Here is a 16,094-nt window from a genome sequence, read left to right on the forward strand (position 1 = left end):
CATGCCAAACGGAGTGTTAGTGGACATTACCTTTCTACCTTCTCAGAAGTATGACGGCGAAGGGACTACTATGCGAGAAAGCCTGGGAGGGTTAAGACCCAGGGATAGGGAAGGAGGATGTAACAAAACATAAAGTCTTGGGCAGCTAAAGGAGAAGGAGGAGGAAAAAACATCTGTCGTTCATGCACGAAACAGGTCTGTTGTTAGAACTGAGGCAAACAGGTGTCCCAGCAGAAAAGTGACCAAAACACAAACACCTTGTCTAAACAATATCCCACCTCAACATCTCCGCAAAATCCTGCAAGCAACATCTAGAGGGGAGCGCGAAGGAGAAAGAGAGTTTCCGGATAGTCAGATGGCTCTTGATACGGCTCCTGAAACATGGGTTGAGCCTTAAGACGCAACCTGGCTGGCTCCTTATTGTTGGTTTTTTGCACGAGCCGTGAGCTGATAGCAGTAGGGGACCTGGCCGGTCGACCTGGTTGGTTGTCTATCTTTAAACCGGCACAAGCCCTGGAGAGGAGTCGATATATGGTAGGTATTAAGAGTCCGTCCACGGGTGTGATGAAGCGCTAACTCTGTCATATGATAGAAAGGGCTCTGGCGTGCTAAATAGACGACGACCATTCGCCTTGGTCCCTTAACGAGATGTTACGAATAGCGCCCTTCCAACAGCCGGAAAGATGTTTGAAACGCTCGCTTCGGCGGCTATGGTATGTCCAGTCTATATATTGCCGGTCGGGTTCCCGTATGGCCATTGTGCAGGAGAAACTACGACTCGATAAACGGCACTGGTGTCAACGATGGAATCCCTTCCACCTTCCCCAACTTCTAGCGGTGCAACTACGGAACCAAACACCCCAGAGCCCGTCCAGCCTGGCGTTGGCCGATTCGCAATGTTGATGCCCATGAATCAAATGGCAAGGTCGGCTATTGATGCAGCAGTCGACTCGGGCTCTGAGCACCACAAGAAGTTTATAAAGGAAACAGTATTCGACAATAGGCCAACAAGATACTTCGAACTGTCCCTGACTACGTTGCCTGAACGTGTTGATCTTGGATGGAGGATTGGCAGTGGTCGTCAAGACCTCGAGAACGGCGGCGTGGACCTTCTCTTGTGCATAGAAGATGATAAGGGAAGGGGCTACCCCGGCTCAGATGAGGATCGGGTTGCCGGTATTCATGCTCGTTTCAGCTGGCTCAAGGGAGCCGGTGGGTTCTTTCTCATCGCTGACAACAAGAGGAGAAAGAAGGTCATGATGAATGGTGAGATATTCAGGACTGACCAACGCCTAATTCAGCATAGGAATACCATCATGATTGGGGAGTGCGTTTTCTTTTTGCGATATGAAGCCCTGTCTGCCGAAGAAGACGAACAATTCCAGGTTGAATTAACCAAACATTTCCGTGAACATTACAAGACTCACAGTCCCCTGGTATTGCCTATTCCAAAGGAATTTGATATGCACTTCGGGGATTGGATCATACAGCATCCGATTTCGAAAAGCGCCTTCGGCGTCGTCTACATGGTTATCAATATCCAGACAGGACAACCAGCGGCGGCGAGACAGATTTCCAAGTCGAGGAGAAACGCAGCTGCTGTGGAACAAGTGTTGGAAATGACTCGGCGTATCTCCGGGTTAAGTCACGTTAGTTCTCAATTTCCTACAGGTCATTCCTGTGCGTCTAACCATGAAAGCTAGCGACGACTCTCAACCACTCTCCAGTGGTATCACCGACTAGGCCAGACCAAGGCTCAAACGGTAAGTCAAATACACCTCTCCTCCACCCATGCCTTATCTCACGCAACTAGGCCCGGATCGGATCTTGTTTCAATCAATGCTTGAAGCCTACATTGGACGTTATTCTGCATGAATACATCCTCATATCACCTCTGGTGAACACAACTTTTCGCTCATTGTATGTGTCAAACGTATCAGCCGAAGACAGAGTCGCTTGTTTCGCTCAGCTTCTAGAGGCGATCAATTTTCTTCACCGACATGGCATCTGGCACAGGGACGTGAACCCAGACAGCGTCTTAGTGAGGAGCTACGATCCCCCGGATGTAATGCTGACTGGTTTCGGGTGCGCATCTGACGCCATGGACATTCCCTACGATGGCGCGGGCACCGAACAGTATCGTGCACCCGAGCAGGTCGAGGGAAAAACCCATGGTCGAGCCGTTGATTATTGGGGCTGTGGTATAATCGGGTTGGAGCTGATTCTAAAGAGACCGATTGAGTCGAGGATCGTGCCCGGCCTTGGCCTCCCGTATTACCAAAAGGTTCTTGAGGATCTACAAGACTGGCCGTTAGCCAGATGTTCCCGAAAGATGCTAGAGGAATCCCCGGGTTCACGCATGACGGCTATTGATGCTTTGCTAGACCTTAGGAGTCCCAAGACTGGTGGTGCCCGGATTGACCCCGAAGGCCGATGCCACCCTCCCGAGTGCATTTTTACCAATGATGTCGACTTCGAAGTTCATTCGGACAATGGGGCTGCCGATCTGATGGCCAACGTCGTTGCAATTGACGAGAGCTCTGTCGTCGACGGCGTGACCGGCGATTCCCCTGCTCAAGTCGATAGCACAAATAGCTTCGCACGGAGCTCTTCCATCGACCTAGTCGAGCCGCGGTCGGATAACGACGGTCATGCTCATGTTAACGAAAGCGTTGTCGGCATGACCGAGGATCAGTATACCACAGAATCGAACAAGAGGAGAAAACTGATCCCATGCGAGATAGTCCAAAGAACCTCGGGACTGAATTTTGATTAGTTCGCCAATGTTGTCTCAAATATATATTTCCGTTGATCCTACTTCTTCTGTCGCACATTGATAATTTGGGAATTACGCCAAGGCGACTAACAATAAGATTCAGGAAATTAAACTCAGTCGCACGATCCCCTAAATGGGAAATTGTCTGACGTAGTTAGCATCTGCCCAGGTGAAGACAGACTTATATTGATATTAACAGAATTGGACTAGTTGTGTAAATCAAATATATCACAGTTGCCCAAACCTACGTACATTGTAGGACTCAAATCTGAGGGTCAAAAAAACCACAGCGCAACACCGCAACACCGCAAGCCCGCAAGCCCGCAAGACCAACAATTAGTGCGCAGCATTCATCCACACCAAGACTCTGTACTCCACTCCACCCGTGATCTACGAGCAAAATGTAAAGTTCCAGTCTACTGCAATGGCCGGTGCCCGAAATCAATAATGTGCTCATCACTCTTGGTCACCTCTTAGTCTCCTCTTGTATCCACCACTTTGTCGCTGTTGGAGCGGGAAAGAAGCGGGAGAGGGACTATGTTGGACCATATGGCCGATATGGCAATGATACTCGTTTTAGTGGGGGTCGACTTGGTAAACTGGGGCTTTCGGGGGTCTGTTTCCACTATAATATCGTAGAGATTTTTTTTTTCTCTTTAGGTTGGACCTTTTTTTGGGTGGTTTTGGGAATACGGGATTAACTATGGAGTTTGTATGGAGTATAATATACTACCACTTATTAAGTGTTGGTGTGTTGGTGTGTACAACATAGGTGCATATGTAGGGGAGGTGGAATGGAAAGCTGAAGTAATGTGGACTCGATGAAGATGCAGAGAGGGTGGAGAGAGGTACTCCGTACACACGGAAGCACTCTATATCACATCTTTGCCTCGGCATGCAAAGTTGTGAAACGATAAAATTGCAGGTTTTTGCTCGTTGGAGAACGCGGTGAAGACAAGCGGATGTATATCTCCCCAGGCGCGGAGTCGGAGGAGTGCATGTGTGATAGGCAAGATTCTGATGTCTCAAAAGTCTTGACGCGAGCCCGGGCAATTACATTTCCTCATCTGGACTAGTTTATTAAAACTATGGAGAGATGACTCCAGGGCTTGAGCCCCTCTTATCTGGTAGAGTGGAAAAAGGCACTCCGTAGAATTGTCGAATTACAAGTGGGTATGCCGTGCTTACTCCGTACAGGAAATTGGTAATTGGTGTGGTCTAGGCAAATCTTTATCACAGACACATGATAACTGCCGAGTCAAGAGGATCAGAGTGATGGGACTGTGACCCCCCGATATAACAAGAAATGGTGTGCCATCTCACTGCAGCTGTCGCATATACCCCTGCTATCAGCTGCACCGGGCTTCTTCGAGACAGCTTGGTGTCTTCCAAGGTATAAGCTAGACATGTTGACTGTTGGACGATTATAAATATAGTAATACACAGCCTATCGAATAGTAAATACAACATACAGAGTACGGAGTAGTCAGTAGTTAATGGGGCTACGTAGTATACGAGGGGCAGCCCCTCATCAGCCCCTGCATGTATATGGAGTACAGAGTGCAGTATGGATCCCCAAATGATCTCTTTGACCTTCCCTTGTTGGGAACGAGATCAACGTACTAAGGAGGTCAGCACCTGAGTTATGAAAAAGGGCCAAGAATGTGGAACGGGTTACCGAGGAGAAACGGAAAAACGTCCAAGGTTTTGGAGTAATTTCCATCGAGGAACGTGATTGGTCCAACCTCTTTTGAGGAGAACCACGTTGGCTTGACCGCTAGGCGCCGTCATTGTCTTTTGACTCACACCTTTTTCTGCTTTTTGACTTCAGAATGTCACTGCACTTGGACCTTGCGTGGGGAACATATCCGAGGATGACCGCATTTATGATACGGTATACACATTGACTTTCGAATCTGAAGAGTCAAAGGGTGACGAAAAATAGCCGTGAGGCTGCAGCCTTCATCGTCCATCGTGCATTAGACCTTACGTGTCTGTATATCCCCAGCCTTGGAGGTGCTGTGTCACAGGACAAGGTCTAGACTGGGATTAAAACAGCTTTTGCAAATCGCCCAGTTCTCTGAAGCAGCTGATTCTAATATTGCAGCCTATCGGGAGGCGGCAGTGAGTTTCAACCTTTTGAAGACATTTCGTGTCGGAAGATAATCCCAACGATCGTCGAGTCCTAAGATGGGTCCCGCCAATAATGCTGACCAACATCCGGTTTAGGGGATGCCTACGGAGGAGGTTGCGACCGAGCGACCGAGGCGACAAACAAGACTTTTATTTTTATATTTTTTGTTTGTTAGTCCTCGTCCTAGTCCATCCACTATGTACTTATCCCTGTTGAATCCCATCACATTTCACATCTCAGCCCCAAAACAAGAACAAAGGAGAAACGCACGGGGACCAGGGTGACCAGGACACCTGCATCCGATGCTACACCGTAAGGAGCTGATGACATGGCGCTAAAGCAAGCCAAATTGACCTGGCCCGCAGCTCCCGCTGCATTCTTTGGGGCTAAGTAGGGGAACCGGGCAATCATAAACGAGACCTGGAACGTCTGGAAGGATGAAGGAAGCTGAGATCGGCCCCCTCCTGTGCCCCAATAGTGGAGCGGTGGATGTGGATTCGTGAAAATGGAAAGGTTCATCAGTGCTCCCTGAGTGGATATCTAATACGCGCCCTTTCGGAAGTTACTGAGCGAAAACGAGGCTGATTTGTTGGAGATCTATTGTGCTCTCGGACGTGACCGCTGATTGCTTTACAGCGTATCTCTCCGTGTCTATTTATTGATGAGTACTCCGTACGGAGTACTCCATACTAGTTTCACTCTAAGTAGATTATATTGAAAACTAAACATGGTACTGGGCCCCTCGGATCTTGCCCGGCATGCAGGGTGTTGGGAATCTCTCGTATTTAATACTCCTCTGGGCGGAGTACTCCGTACATTGTACAACATGAGCTGAATCCTGCGGATATGCCTATGTTCAAGGGGTTAGTTAGACCAGAGCTTAGTGAAATCCCCAATGTTGTGCCGGCTGTTAGGGTGTGCTCAGTGCATACCGTGGAAGATCGGCATTTTGTTCAGGTTGTGTCAGCGGTTCCACTACGGAGTCCTACGGAGAACTCTGATCAAGACAAATCAGACACATCTGGCCTTCTGGAAAGTTGTCTCCAATTACTTTTTCATTTTGCTACTCTTTTTATGGTACAGGAAGTGGGTCTTCAAATGCGTTGCGCTACGGGCTTGGATGCCGCGTGATGGGCTTGATGTGTCTTGCATCGAGATCGGTTCTTTGTAGGCTGGTGATCTCATATGTTGCACTTCAATAATGCTAATAATATGTGTTCCTTGATCTTCTAAGGGATACATTGCAATTTAAATTGTAATCTCCAAAATCCTGGAATCCTGCAATCTAGAGAGGAAATTAGAAGTAACCGCCCCTGAGCAAAGTGACCCAGGTGTCGGGTATTGGCCTGTTTTTGGCTTTGGCAGAGCCCTAAGCACGATCAGATCCACCTGGCCACGTTGTGAATGGCTCGACTCCTTTTTCTTACGGGTCTTGAATTTATTTCTTCTTTTTTATGTGGCTCCATCCATTTTAGTTCCACATCAGTTCAAGACGCCAAGTTCTAGATATTGGCGCCAATCTTAGACTTGGGACTGTTCTACCTGCAACCTGCCTATATTTGTACGGGGTACATTGAAAGCTGCAGGTGATATGGTGATATGATGATATGAAGACTGATCACATTTCTATACATCTTCAAACGTCATTAAAAACTCCGTCGAATCCGAACTCAGAAGTCAAGCTCAACCGGAGGTTCAACCGCTTGGGATAGCCGAGCTTCCCGCTCAGTGCCCAGTTTTTTTTTTTAACTAGGCTTTCTAGCTTTCTAGATTGCGTACCATGTTGTATTCCCATTTTGGTGGCGTCTGCGATGGATTCCTGTGCCACGCTGCCGATGAAACAGAAACAGGCCCACAAACGTCGAATCGATACGCTACGTATTAGCTATATTTTAGTTGGCGGCCACCCCTCTTTTTCCTTCTCAGGTGATACTAGAGAATGACCCTCCAAATGTTGATCCTGGAAAAATGCAGGTAGCCTACTCCGTAAACCTCGCATGGTCCAAGTTTCCTTTCGACTCAGCCAAGCCGACCTAAGTGGTTGGCCGTGAACCTGTGAAAGCCGAGTCGAGTAGTCTATTTCTGGGCTCGGAACATTTAAATGAAAGTCAAATGAGAGTCAGAAGCAAATGAATACATCAACAAAGATCATGGTGGCAATGATGCATCTCCTGCATCATGTACTCCGTAATTCGGGTGGTAAAGAAGTCATGCAAAGAGAATAGCAACCTCACATCCGGGTATGCACGGTACAAAGGGAGAGACTGTTCTTCAATCCAGAAATCCAGATTTCGGGAAGGGCGATGACGATAATTATCTTTAACTCCACTCGCACCCCTGTCGAAATCCAAAAAAGGCAGATGTGGTCGATCTCTAGCCCATCACATTGTAACCCTTGCGTAACGAGCTCGGTGACGCTATAATTGGGGGAAAGGACAATGGAAAGACAAGTTGTCCTGTATAAATATATATTAATTTCCACTATATCTGGATTCTTACATTGGATCAGAAGAAAGAGAGAAACAGACTCAGCCTTGGAAGTATTGACCGCAGATCGGACCGAATCGGTCAAATAGGTACATAGCATTCCCAGCGGCTAAAGGGTCAATGGAATTTCTGGGTATAAAAAAAGGAAAAAGGAAAAGCAAAAAAGGAAAAGAAAAAAGAAAAGAAGACGGGAGCCCCAGTCTAGGCTGTGTGAGACCATCCATTGGCCTATTTGGACTTTTAGCATAAGATACCGTAGACTATACCCACTATACATACTATACACCTATATTATACATATATATTATACCTATTTAATCTATTTAGTCTTTTAATCTATTCTATTCTTCCCCATGTTCGCCTCAAAAAGCATGTTCCATGTTCCCACAGGTCCGATCCCACCCCCACTCTGCTATTTGCTGCACTCCGGAGTATTCCCTACGGGCCCTGGTCGAAACGGTGGAACTGCCCTGATTTTCGTGGATTCGGTTCCAGGTGGTTCTTATTTTAATTTTTTCTTTTTTTTCTCGTTTCGTTAGTGTCAACGTCGTGTCATCTCATGTGTGGCATCGTAGATCCGGGCTCCCTGGATTCCCTTATAAGCCTGCCTTGCCTAGTAACGGGATCTTCACTGGAATTATAATACTCTCACCCGTTCCTGAACGGGAGCATCGGCTCTTTTTATTATTATCACATCCACTCTTTATTCAACTACACTCCACTACGTAAGCTAATTTTTGCTGTCTACCATTGACTATATACTGACTTAATTCCCCTTTAGTCAACTTCCTCTCTTCATCTTCTTTCCTGTTTCTTACATGGCCAATTATTCTTGGCAACCTCAGCCCCCTTCAACAGGCTCTCAATGGCTTCAAGACAATGCTTCCTATAGCCAGCCCACCATGCAAGATCTAACCCATGCTTTCCCTCGACCGAGGCACACTCGCGTCATGAAGCCTCGTAGTGCAGGCAACAGTCCTTCATCAGCAACCAGGAGACGACCAACTGTGAATCAAAATGTGATGCATGGAATGCCCACTCAATATCAGTCATCACTGGAAGAAGTCCTTCTCGCCTCAGCCGCCCGGAACCCACGTCCGATGAGCTGGCATCCTTCATCCGCAAGAGCGCGGGGTCTTTCCAACCCGTACACCTCAGATTTCCCTTCGGATAGCTATGCCGGTATGAGAGCCGTGCCTGATCAATACCTCACCCCAGCCGTCTACGGCGGTGAAGACATCATGTCATATCCTGTGACTGCCGACCCTTCGTTCTCCCCCGACTACTTCCCTATCTACCCAACCATGCAGGAGGACTTGCCACTACCACAGCACACGCCGGGTTTCATGACTGGCTCACAGGTCGGCCCGATGGGATGGGATGTAGCTATGTCCACCGATATGTCAACGATGTCGCACCCGGCCTCCGACAACTGGAGCCTGGACATGCTTTCAATGGGCACCAACATCCCCCCACCAGAGACAACATGTCCAAGCTACGTCAGCGTCCCCTCCCCAGGTGAACTGAGTGGCCCATCAACACCGGACTTTCTCCCCATTCAACAATTCGAGAATCCCTTCCAGCCCAGCGCAGAGACCAAGAAAAGCGGAAAGGGCGAAGAAGAACTAGTCGGCATGGGTCTCTACAGCCAGCCCAACGGAACACTGGCACGAGCCCCGCAGAGCAAATCAGGCGAGGGCCTGAAGCTCGAAGAGACATTTACCCCATCCGATGAAGACAAGGACAGCGAGGAGGACGCAGAGGTCGAGATCATTGGGCAGCAGGAATTGCCCCAGCAACCAACCACGTACCATGAATCCGCGCCTACCATTCGCCAGTCGAACTTCACTTCCAAGCAGCAGCCCAGACAAGCTCTGAATTTGCTCCAGCGGTCTTTCTTCTTCGACGACGATGATACGGATCAGCAGCCCATGACTGCTGCCCAGCCTTTTGCTGGTTTCAATCAGCCCTGCATGAACTATGGGTATGGGTGGATCTGAGAGGATCGCCTCGCGGAGGATTTCATTTTTCTACTTGTTTTTCTTTCGCATTTCTTACGGCAACAGCGGCATAGCGTGGAGTTTGTCTTTCATCGTCTTTTTTTGTTTTTCTTTTTTTTCGGAGTCGGATACACAAGGATACCCTGGGACGAGCGGTTCGCGACTCGCATCTAGCTACATTTACTTTAGGTGTACTCGAGCACAATCAGATACACAAATCTATCTCAATATTTGCTACCTCTCATTATTCTCATCTTCAGTTGAGCCTAACTTTACGGTTAACCTTGGAAATCATTGTCGCATTATGTCAAAGACTCGAAGTATACAAACTCGCCCTCTGATTGGCTGCGGAGAAAACAAGCCTCGGTAAAACTTACTTAAAGGAACAACAATCCCCCGAAAATATTTCGCAGGCTATCAACGAAAAGTCAAGCAAGTAAAAGGCTACCCATCCAGCGTCGAATTTAATTTTCTAATTATCATTTCAAACTCGGCACCGAGAATGGCAAAGGTTATTTTCACGGCTTGGAAAACCAAGTCTCAGTTGCTGGAAGTGCGGAACGAGTTTTATCCTCCGCCTACGTACGCTGGACCGGATTTGCGTTCCCACGGCTGTGCAGTGGTATGTTACATGTGCATGAGCGACAGAATGAGTGTGGTGTCCAGCTGTGGATGTGGATTGCTAACGATATCGGAAAGGTCGAAGCTTGGAAGCTACGCGGCAATGTACCGCACCATGTTGAAGCTACAGCCTTGTTGACAGATGCTATTCTCCATGATGATGCGCAGAGGAATTCCATCTTCTCAATCCGTGCTACATATTCTGCAGCTTTCTGTCGGTGAGTATTGAACCGTACCTGATCCTGCTTTTACATTTATGGGAGAGAAAAGCCCGTGGGGATGGTGTCTCGGATTCATACCCCCCTCTCATTCACATAACATATTCCGTTTTCAAAAGCTAACGCCCGTTAGCTTCGTAACCGGTCTCGTGGACACCAAGATCCACGGCGTTCGCCGAACAATGTTCCAGCGCGCCACAGACCTAGGCCTGCCAGCCTCTTTCGTGGAACTCCGCCACGAAGCAACCCACCGCGAGCCGCCGTCGCTCGTCGTACTGCGCAAAGCTGCGCAGCGCTCGCTCGAGTGGTTGTGGGACAATTACTGGGCCGGTGTTGGTGACGACTCCGGTGCGCCTGCATTGACCCATGACGACGGTGCATCTGTCAGGGCCGCCTTGTGCGACGCTCTGCAGCCTCTATCCGGCGGATCGGCGGATTCTGTGCCCAAGAAGCGGAAGCGGGATCAGGCTGTTTCGGTCGCTATGCGGCTTGTCTCGGTTTGTAATGTTTCGGGGACTGCGGCTAGGCTTTTGTCTTCTGTTTTGCTCGAGCGGGGGTTCCTGGTGCCTAGTGGGCGGGTGTGAGTTTGCTTCCCCCCTTTTTTACGTTTTGCTTTTGTCTCGGCTGTGTCTTCAGGGGTGCAGTCGTTGTCGGGGAGTACATGCTGACTGTGACATTCTAGACTTGGAGATTCGATGAATGATGCATTCAAGGAATGGAACCCGGTTTTGCAAAGGGTTGCAGAGAGTCATCCTGCGTTTTTGAGGCATTTGACCGAAGATCTGGTGAATGATCTAGCCTTTAAGAACACAACCGATATATCGGCAGATGCGCCTTCCGAGGCACTGTATCTGTGGATCGCGCATATCTTGACATCTCCTGCCTGGGAGTTCCACAGGCAATCATGCCCGCAGAGCTATGTTCTCCGAGCTTGCGATGAAAGTCCACACCATTGGACAAAGTTATTGGGAGATCAGTTAAGGAAGCACGCCAGCAAGCCCAAACCAGCTCTTGGTGCTCGTCCCGCTGCCAAGAACCGAATCACGAAACCAAAACATGTTAGAAATGACTCGCAATACGCTCCATCACAGCTCTCGGAAAAGCTGCTGGAACATGGATGGGGATTCCTGGAGAAATGGGACAGTCGACCTTTAGGCGTGGTATCGAGTAATTAGACGGGGATATCTCCAACTCACAAAATACATACGCTGCTGGCAGCGATAGAGAACCGAAAGCCAATATCTCCTACACAATATAGACAGCTTCATAGTCACGAGCAACCAATCAAAAGCGGTGGCATTACTAAAAGCTGTCGAGCTAAGTGGAAAATAGTTATTCCGGATGACGTTGGTAATCCGGCAGATCCACCCGTTTGGCGTGTGTACATCTTTCGAGCTCCCCGCACTGTTTTTATTCATCGTTGGTGATGAACTTCCTCAGGACACAATTATTCGGAAGTAGCTCACCTCTATTCAGGCCACAAATCAGAGCCATGCATATCCAATCAATTCCTATGTGTAGGTTGCTGCTCCGGTCCCGTCATATATGTTACCAATCAACAGTGGCAATCTTGGGATATTGCAGGAATATTTGCTTATCCTAGGTCAATTCTATAGGGACGGGGAAGGGAAACAACTATGCCTACCTTGTGACGGACGAGCCGACCAAGCAGTCCGTTATTATTGACCCGGCCAATCCTCCGGAGTGAGTTGCATCTTTAGATAATATCAAACTACTGCATGGGCTGAGCTGATTACGTGGAATTGCAGGGTTGCACCGGAGCTCAAGTCTCAGATTGCTTCTGGCAAGATTGACCTGACGGCCATTGTTAACACTCACCAGTATGTGGAACTTCGATGGGCCGGTAATAAGAGAACAAATAATCCAAGCTTGCTAACATTTGCTGAAGCCACTGGGATCATGCTGGTGGTAATGGTGACATTGTATGCATATGCTTTTGAGCTAGGGATGTTAACTCGCGCTAACATTTGCTCCAGTTGAAACAATTCAAGGGCCTTCAGGTCATTGGTGGCAAGGACTGCGCGTCTGTCACTAAGACTCCTGCGCATGGTGAAGAATTCAAGATCGGAGACCGTATCTCAGTGAAGGCATTGCATACTCCTTGTCATACGCAAGACAGCATCTGCTACTATATGCAAGATGGAGACCAGCGTGCTGTTTTCACAGGCGACACTCTCTTCATTGGTGGTATGTGTATCGCCTTCAAGCCCTTACATCCGTTGAGAGAGAGTCACGAACTAATTTTGATCACAGGATGCGGCCGATTCTTTGAAGGAAATGCGAAGGAGATGCACAAGGCCCTGAACGAGACTCTCGCGGCTTTGCCAGATGACACCAAGGTTTATGTAGGGTTGTCTTTTCGTGTTGATACAAGCCCCATGCTGACTCTTTCTAGCCTGGCCACGAGTATACCAAGGCCAATGTCAAGTTCTGCATTGCTGTCTCACAAACAGAGCCTATTAAGAAGCTCCAGGCGTTTGCGGACCAGAACAAGCAGACACAAGGGAAATTTACTATCGGCGATGAAAAGGTAAGAGCTGGGTCAAAAAATATTTCTGGTCGAGACTGACAAACATTTAGCTCCACAATGTGTTCATGCGCGTCAATGTAAGTCCCTTATCCTTTGCCCTTGTATCTGCCGTTGCTCATTTAGAACACACAGGACCCAGAGATCCAGAAGGTAACTGGCAAGACCGACCCTGTGGATGTTATGGCGGCATTGAGAGAGATGAAGAATTCGATGTAAAGTATGTGAGTCAAGCGTGAAAATCTACGAGATTTCCTCATACATAGCTGTTTTCCACCGTGGACCGATGTTGTACGTCATAATGCCAAGCCCACCGCAGTGCTCCCCATAGGAGTTAAGTATCATTTGTATGGGAAATCCATACAAAGAATACTTCAGCACAGTATAGACATAGCATAGGTAGATTATCCTGTCCTGTGGAATAGCTAAGGGAGATGTAGGAAGATACGTATAGTGTACAAGGTGTCTATTTCATTCTCTTACTCTTTAGCTACAGTGACACCTCCTTAGTTTCAACACCCCTTATTCTGCCAATCGTAATCCACCAGTCAAAAATATTAAATAATGGGCGGTATAACTATTTAAGTAGGCGGTGCGTTCTTTTAGGAAGGCGGTAGCTGACAGGGTGCTGAAATTTAAGAGGTGTCACTGTAGTTCAAGGGTGGAGAAAAATTGAGGTTAAGTACATGTACCTTTTATATGGGAGATCCATACAAAAGATACCTCAATTCCCTATTTTTTTGTTTGCGGTGCAGCAGGCGCCGGTGGGGCATACCAGATAGCTCCCCACTCGCTTTGGTGCCGCCGACATCTCGGGTCCGGACAACCTCAACCATGACAGAGTGACCAAAAGGGAATTCCAGTACTTTTTGCGTGATGAATAAGGCAGCTACGGATGGAGTAAGTGTTAATAGATGCCGGGATTGGGATATTGCAGTGACTGACCAATACCATCACAGGAAAATGGAGGGGCAAGCGACACAGAGGCTCAGCACCATCTAGAGGTAAAGCGGTTTGACTCCCATGATAGTCTTGTACTAAGCAAATGTCCTTACCCAGGTCGTACTTCTACCCGATTCCAACCACCGACGCAAATCCTCCCTTGTCACGATGGACAAGCCGAGGGTCCAACCTCACCTAACTCAGGATGATACGACGACCGCCTGCTACGTCCACAACCTTATTGCGAGCGAGTGGACCACACCCCCACAACACCTGAAAGGCACAGAAGACACAGAGGGTGAGATACAGACATCGAACGAGGACGAGGCTCAACCCATGACAAATACGGAAGGTCTCGAGGCAGAGGAACTGGCCTTGGTGGTCGACCGCGAGAACAAACCGATACCCACAATCATCGAATCCCGTCATCTTACGAAGAGACAGCTATCAGATATGGCCTGGAATGTGCGCAAACTATCCAAGAAGCTGGGCAGCATCAAGCTCAAGCTCACCGTGAAGACTGTCTTCGTGGTCAGCAAGGCGCAGGACGAGTCACTCGTCAGCCTGACTCGAAAAGTGACGAGGTGGCTGCTCTCCAAGGACAGAGACTCATTGTACGTGGTTTATGTCGAGCGACGGCTCGAGATGCACCCGGACTTCGGTGCGTTGCAACTGGTACAAGACGAGCCCTCCGCCGAGGGACGGCTCAAGTACTGGGATCCCAAGCTTGCGCAAGAAAAACCGCATTTATTTGATTTTGTGGTTACGCTCGGCGGGGACGGAACCGTTCTATACACGAGCTGGCTGTTCCAGCGCATCGTGCCGCCCGTACTTTCCTTTTCGCTGGGCTCATTGGGCTTCTTGACGAATTTCGACTTTGCGGATTATCAGAAGAGTCTCGATAGTGCTTTCCGCGATGGCGTTTTCGTCAGCCTACGGTTACGGTTCGAATGCACCATCATGCGCAGCAAAGCGAGAACAAGAGACCCGCACGCGCGCTCTCTATCAGATCGCGACTTGGTTGAGGAATTGATCGGGGAGGAAGGGGAGGACACATTGACGCATGCCCCAGACCGAGTGTATGAGATCCTCAACGACGTAGTTCTGGACCGGGGGCCGAACCCAAGTATGTCTTCTGATTTCTATTCTGCTTGCGATTCTTCACCTCGGTGTTACATGTTAGGTCTCACGACAGAAACAGACACACAGCTAACCAATCTTCGCTAGCCATGTCTCAAATCGAACTCTTCGGAGACGACGAGCATTTCACCACCCTGCTCGCAGACGGAATCTGCATTGCTACCCCAACCGGATCGACTGCTTACAACCTCGCCGCTGGCGGCTCTCTTTCGCATCCAGAAAACCCCGTCATCCTTGTTACAGCCATCTGCGCCCACACACTGTCCTTCCGACCCATTATTCTGCCAGACACCATTGTCTTGCGCATGGGTGTGCCGTACGATGCGCGCACCAGCTCCTGGGCTAGCTTCGATGGTCGAGAGAGGTGAGTTTGTTACATTCGACATATAAGCCATTGTTACCCCCTCGGCATTGGCATGACGCTTGGGTCTGTTATCTGACTGACAAACTTTAGGGTTGAGTTACATCCCGGTGACTATGTTACCGTGTCAGCGTCAAGATATCCCTTTGCCAATGTCTTGCCTCCTGGTGGGCAGGGTGAGGGCTGGGTGCACAGCATTTCCAAAACTTTGAATTGGAATTCGCGACAAAAGCAGAAGAGCTTCAAGTAGCTGGAGAGAATCCTTCGGTATGACCTTTGACTCTTTCTTCCTCTTCCCTTTTCTCTTTCATGAGCATATTTGGTGTCTATTTGGCTCGATTGCTTTGGGTTACAGCTACTGGGTGGTTTCATTTATGGGCGTACATGGTTTTATCAGAATCTACGAAAACAATATGACCTGGGACGAGCTATTAAGAAAATAAAAGATGATTGTATTCTTTTAGCTAATAACTGCCTCCAACTCCCATTTGTTTTTCTTATGTTTTCTTTTGCTTTCTCTTTTTTTCCAAGTGGACACTCTTTTTTTTTTCCCGCTAGGAGCTGCAGCTCCACTTGGCCCTATAAAAGCCCATCGCCCGGCCCGAAAATTCTTCTTCCTTTTCTCAACCAACTTGGGTTCAAAGTCTTAATGTTGCCTTTGATCTCCAATAGCCCGACAACCTCAGGAGTATATGTGAACAGATTTACATATACTCTTCTTTACTGACTTGGTAAGTTCATGGCTTTTTTTTTCTTGCATTGCTTTTCCTCCAGCCAACGGCCTTGCGCCGTTCGATGATGAAACTCTTCCTACATTCGCAGTTTCCACGCTAGCCGTCGCTTGAACCCAATCAAGGCGGCATTGAG

The 16,094-nt window shown here is 48.4% G+C and overlaps 4 protein-coding genes across 4 annotated transcripts; all 4 read left to right on the forward strand.

The window, feature by feature from the left end:
* Positions 1-803: 803 nt before the first annotated feature.
* N7525_007450 (uncharacterized protein) lies at positions 804-2,776 on the forward strand (the record flags this gene model as incomplete). The annotated part of the gene is made up of 3 exons (XM_061214107.1): positions 804-1,649; positions 1,704-1,763; positions 1,814-2,776. The coding sequence occupies 3 exons, from the start codon at positions 804-806 to the stop codon at positions 2,774-2,776; spliced, it is 1,869 nt and encodes a 622-aa protein (XP_061068538.1).
* Positions 2,777-8,299: 5,523 nt separating this feature from the next.
* On the forward strand, positions 8,300-9,397 carry N7525_007451 (uncharacterized protein; the record flags this gene model as incomplete). The annotated part of the gene is made up of 1 exon (XM_002567850.2): positions 8,300-9,397. One exon carries the CDS (start codon positions 8,300-8,302, stop codon positions 9,395-9,397), a length of 1,098 nt encoding a protein of 365 aa, XP_002567896.2.
* A 502-nt stretch (positions 9,398-9,899) lies between these two features.
* Positions 9,900-11,411, forward strand: N7525_007452 (rRNA-processing protein LAS1; the record flags this gene model as incomplete). Its single annotated transcript, XM_002567851.1, has 4 exons — positions 9,900-10,019; positions 10,097-10,236; positions 10,370-10,816; positions 10,919-11,411. The coding sequence occupies 4 exons, from the start codon at positions 9,900-9,902 to the stop codon at positions 11,409-11,411; spliced, it is 1,200 nt and encodes a 399-aa protein (XP_002567897.1).
* Positions 11,412-11,662: 251 nt separating this feature from the next.
* On the forward strand, positions 11,663-15,477 carry N7525_007453 (putative NAD+ kinase; the record flags this gene model as incomplete). Its single annotated transcript, XM_002567852.2, has 13 exons — positions 11,663-11,753; positions 11,853-11,940; positions 12,006-12,077; positions 12,146-12,179; positions 12,234-12,444; positions 12,511-12,602; positions 12,653-12,787; positions 12,838-12,864; positions 12,920-12,958; positions 13,744-13,788; positions 13,844-14,852; positions 14,954-15,230; positions 15,321-15,477. The coding sequence occupies 13 exons, from the start codon at positions 11,663-11,665 to the stop codon at positions 15,475-15,477; spliced, it is 2,277 nt and encodes a 758-aa protein (XP_002567898.2).
* Between the last annotated feature and the right edge of the window lie 617 nt (positions 15,478-16,094).

This window comes from Penicillium rubens (genome assembly GCF_028828025.1).
Source record: "Penicillium rubens strain IBT 27055 chromosome Unknown utg000003l_segment0_segment0, whole genome shotgun sequence".
Lineage (NCBI taxonomy): Eukaryota > Fungi > Ascomycota > Eurotiomycetes > Eurotiales > Aspergillaceae > Penicillium > Penicillium rubens.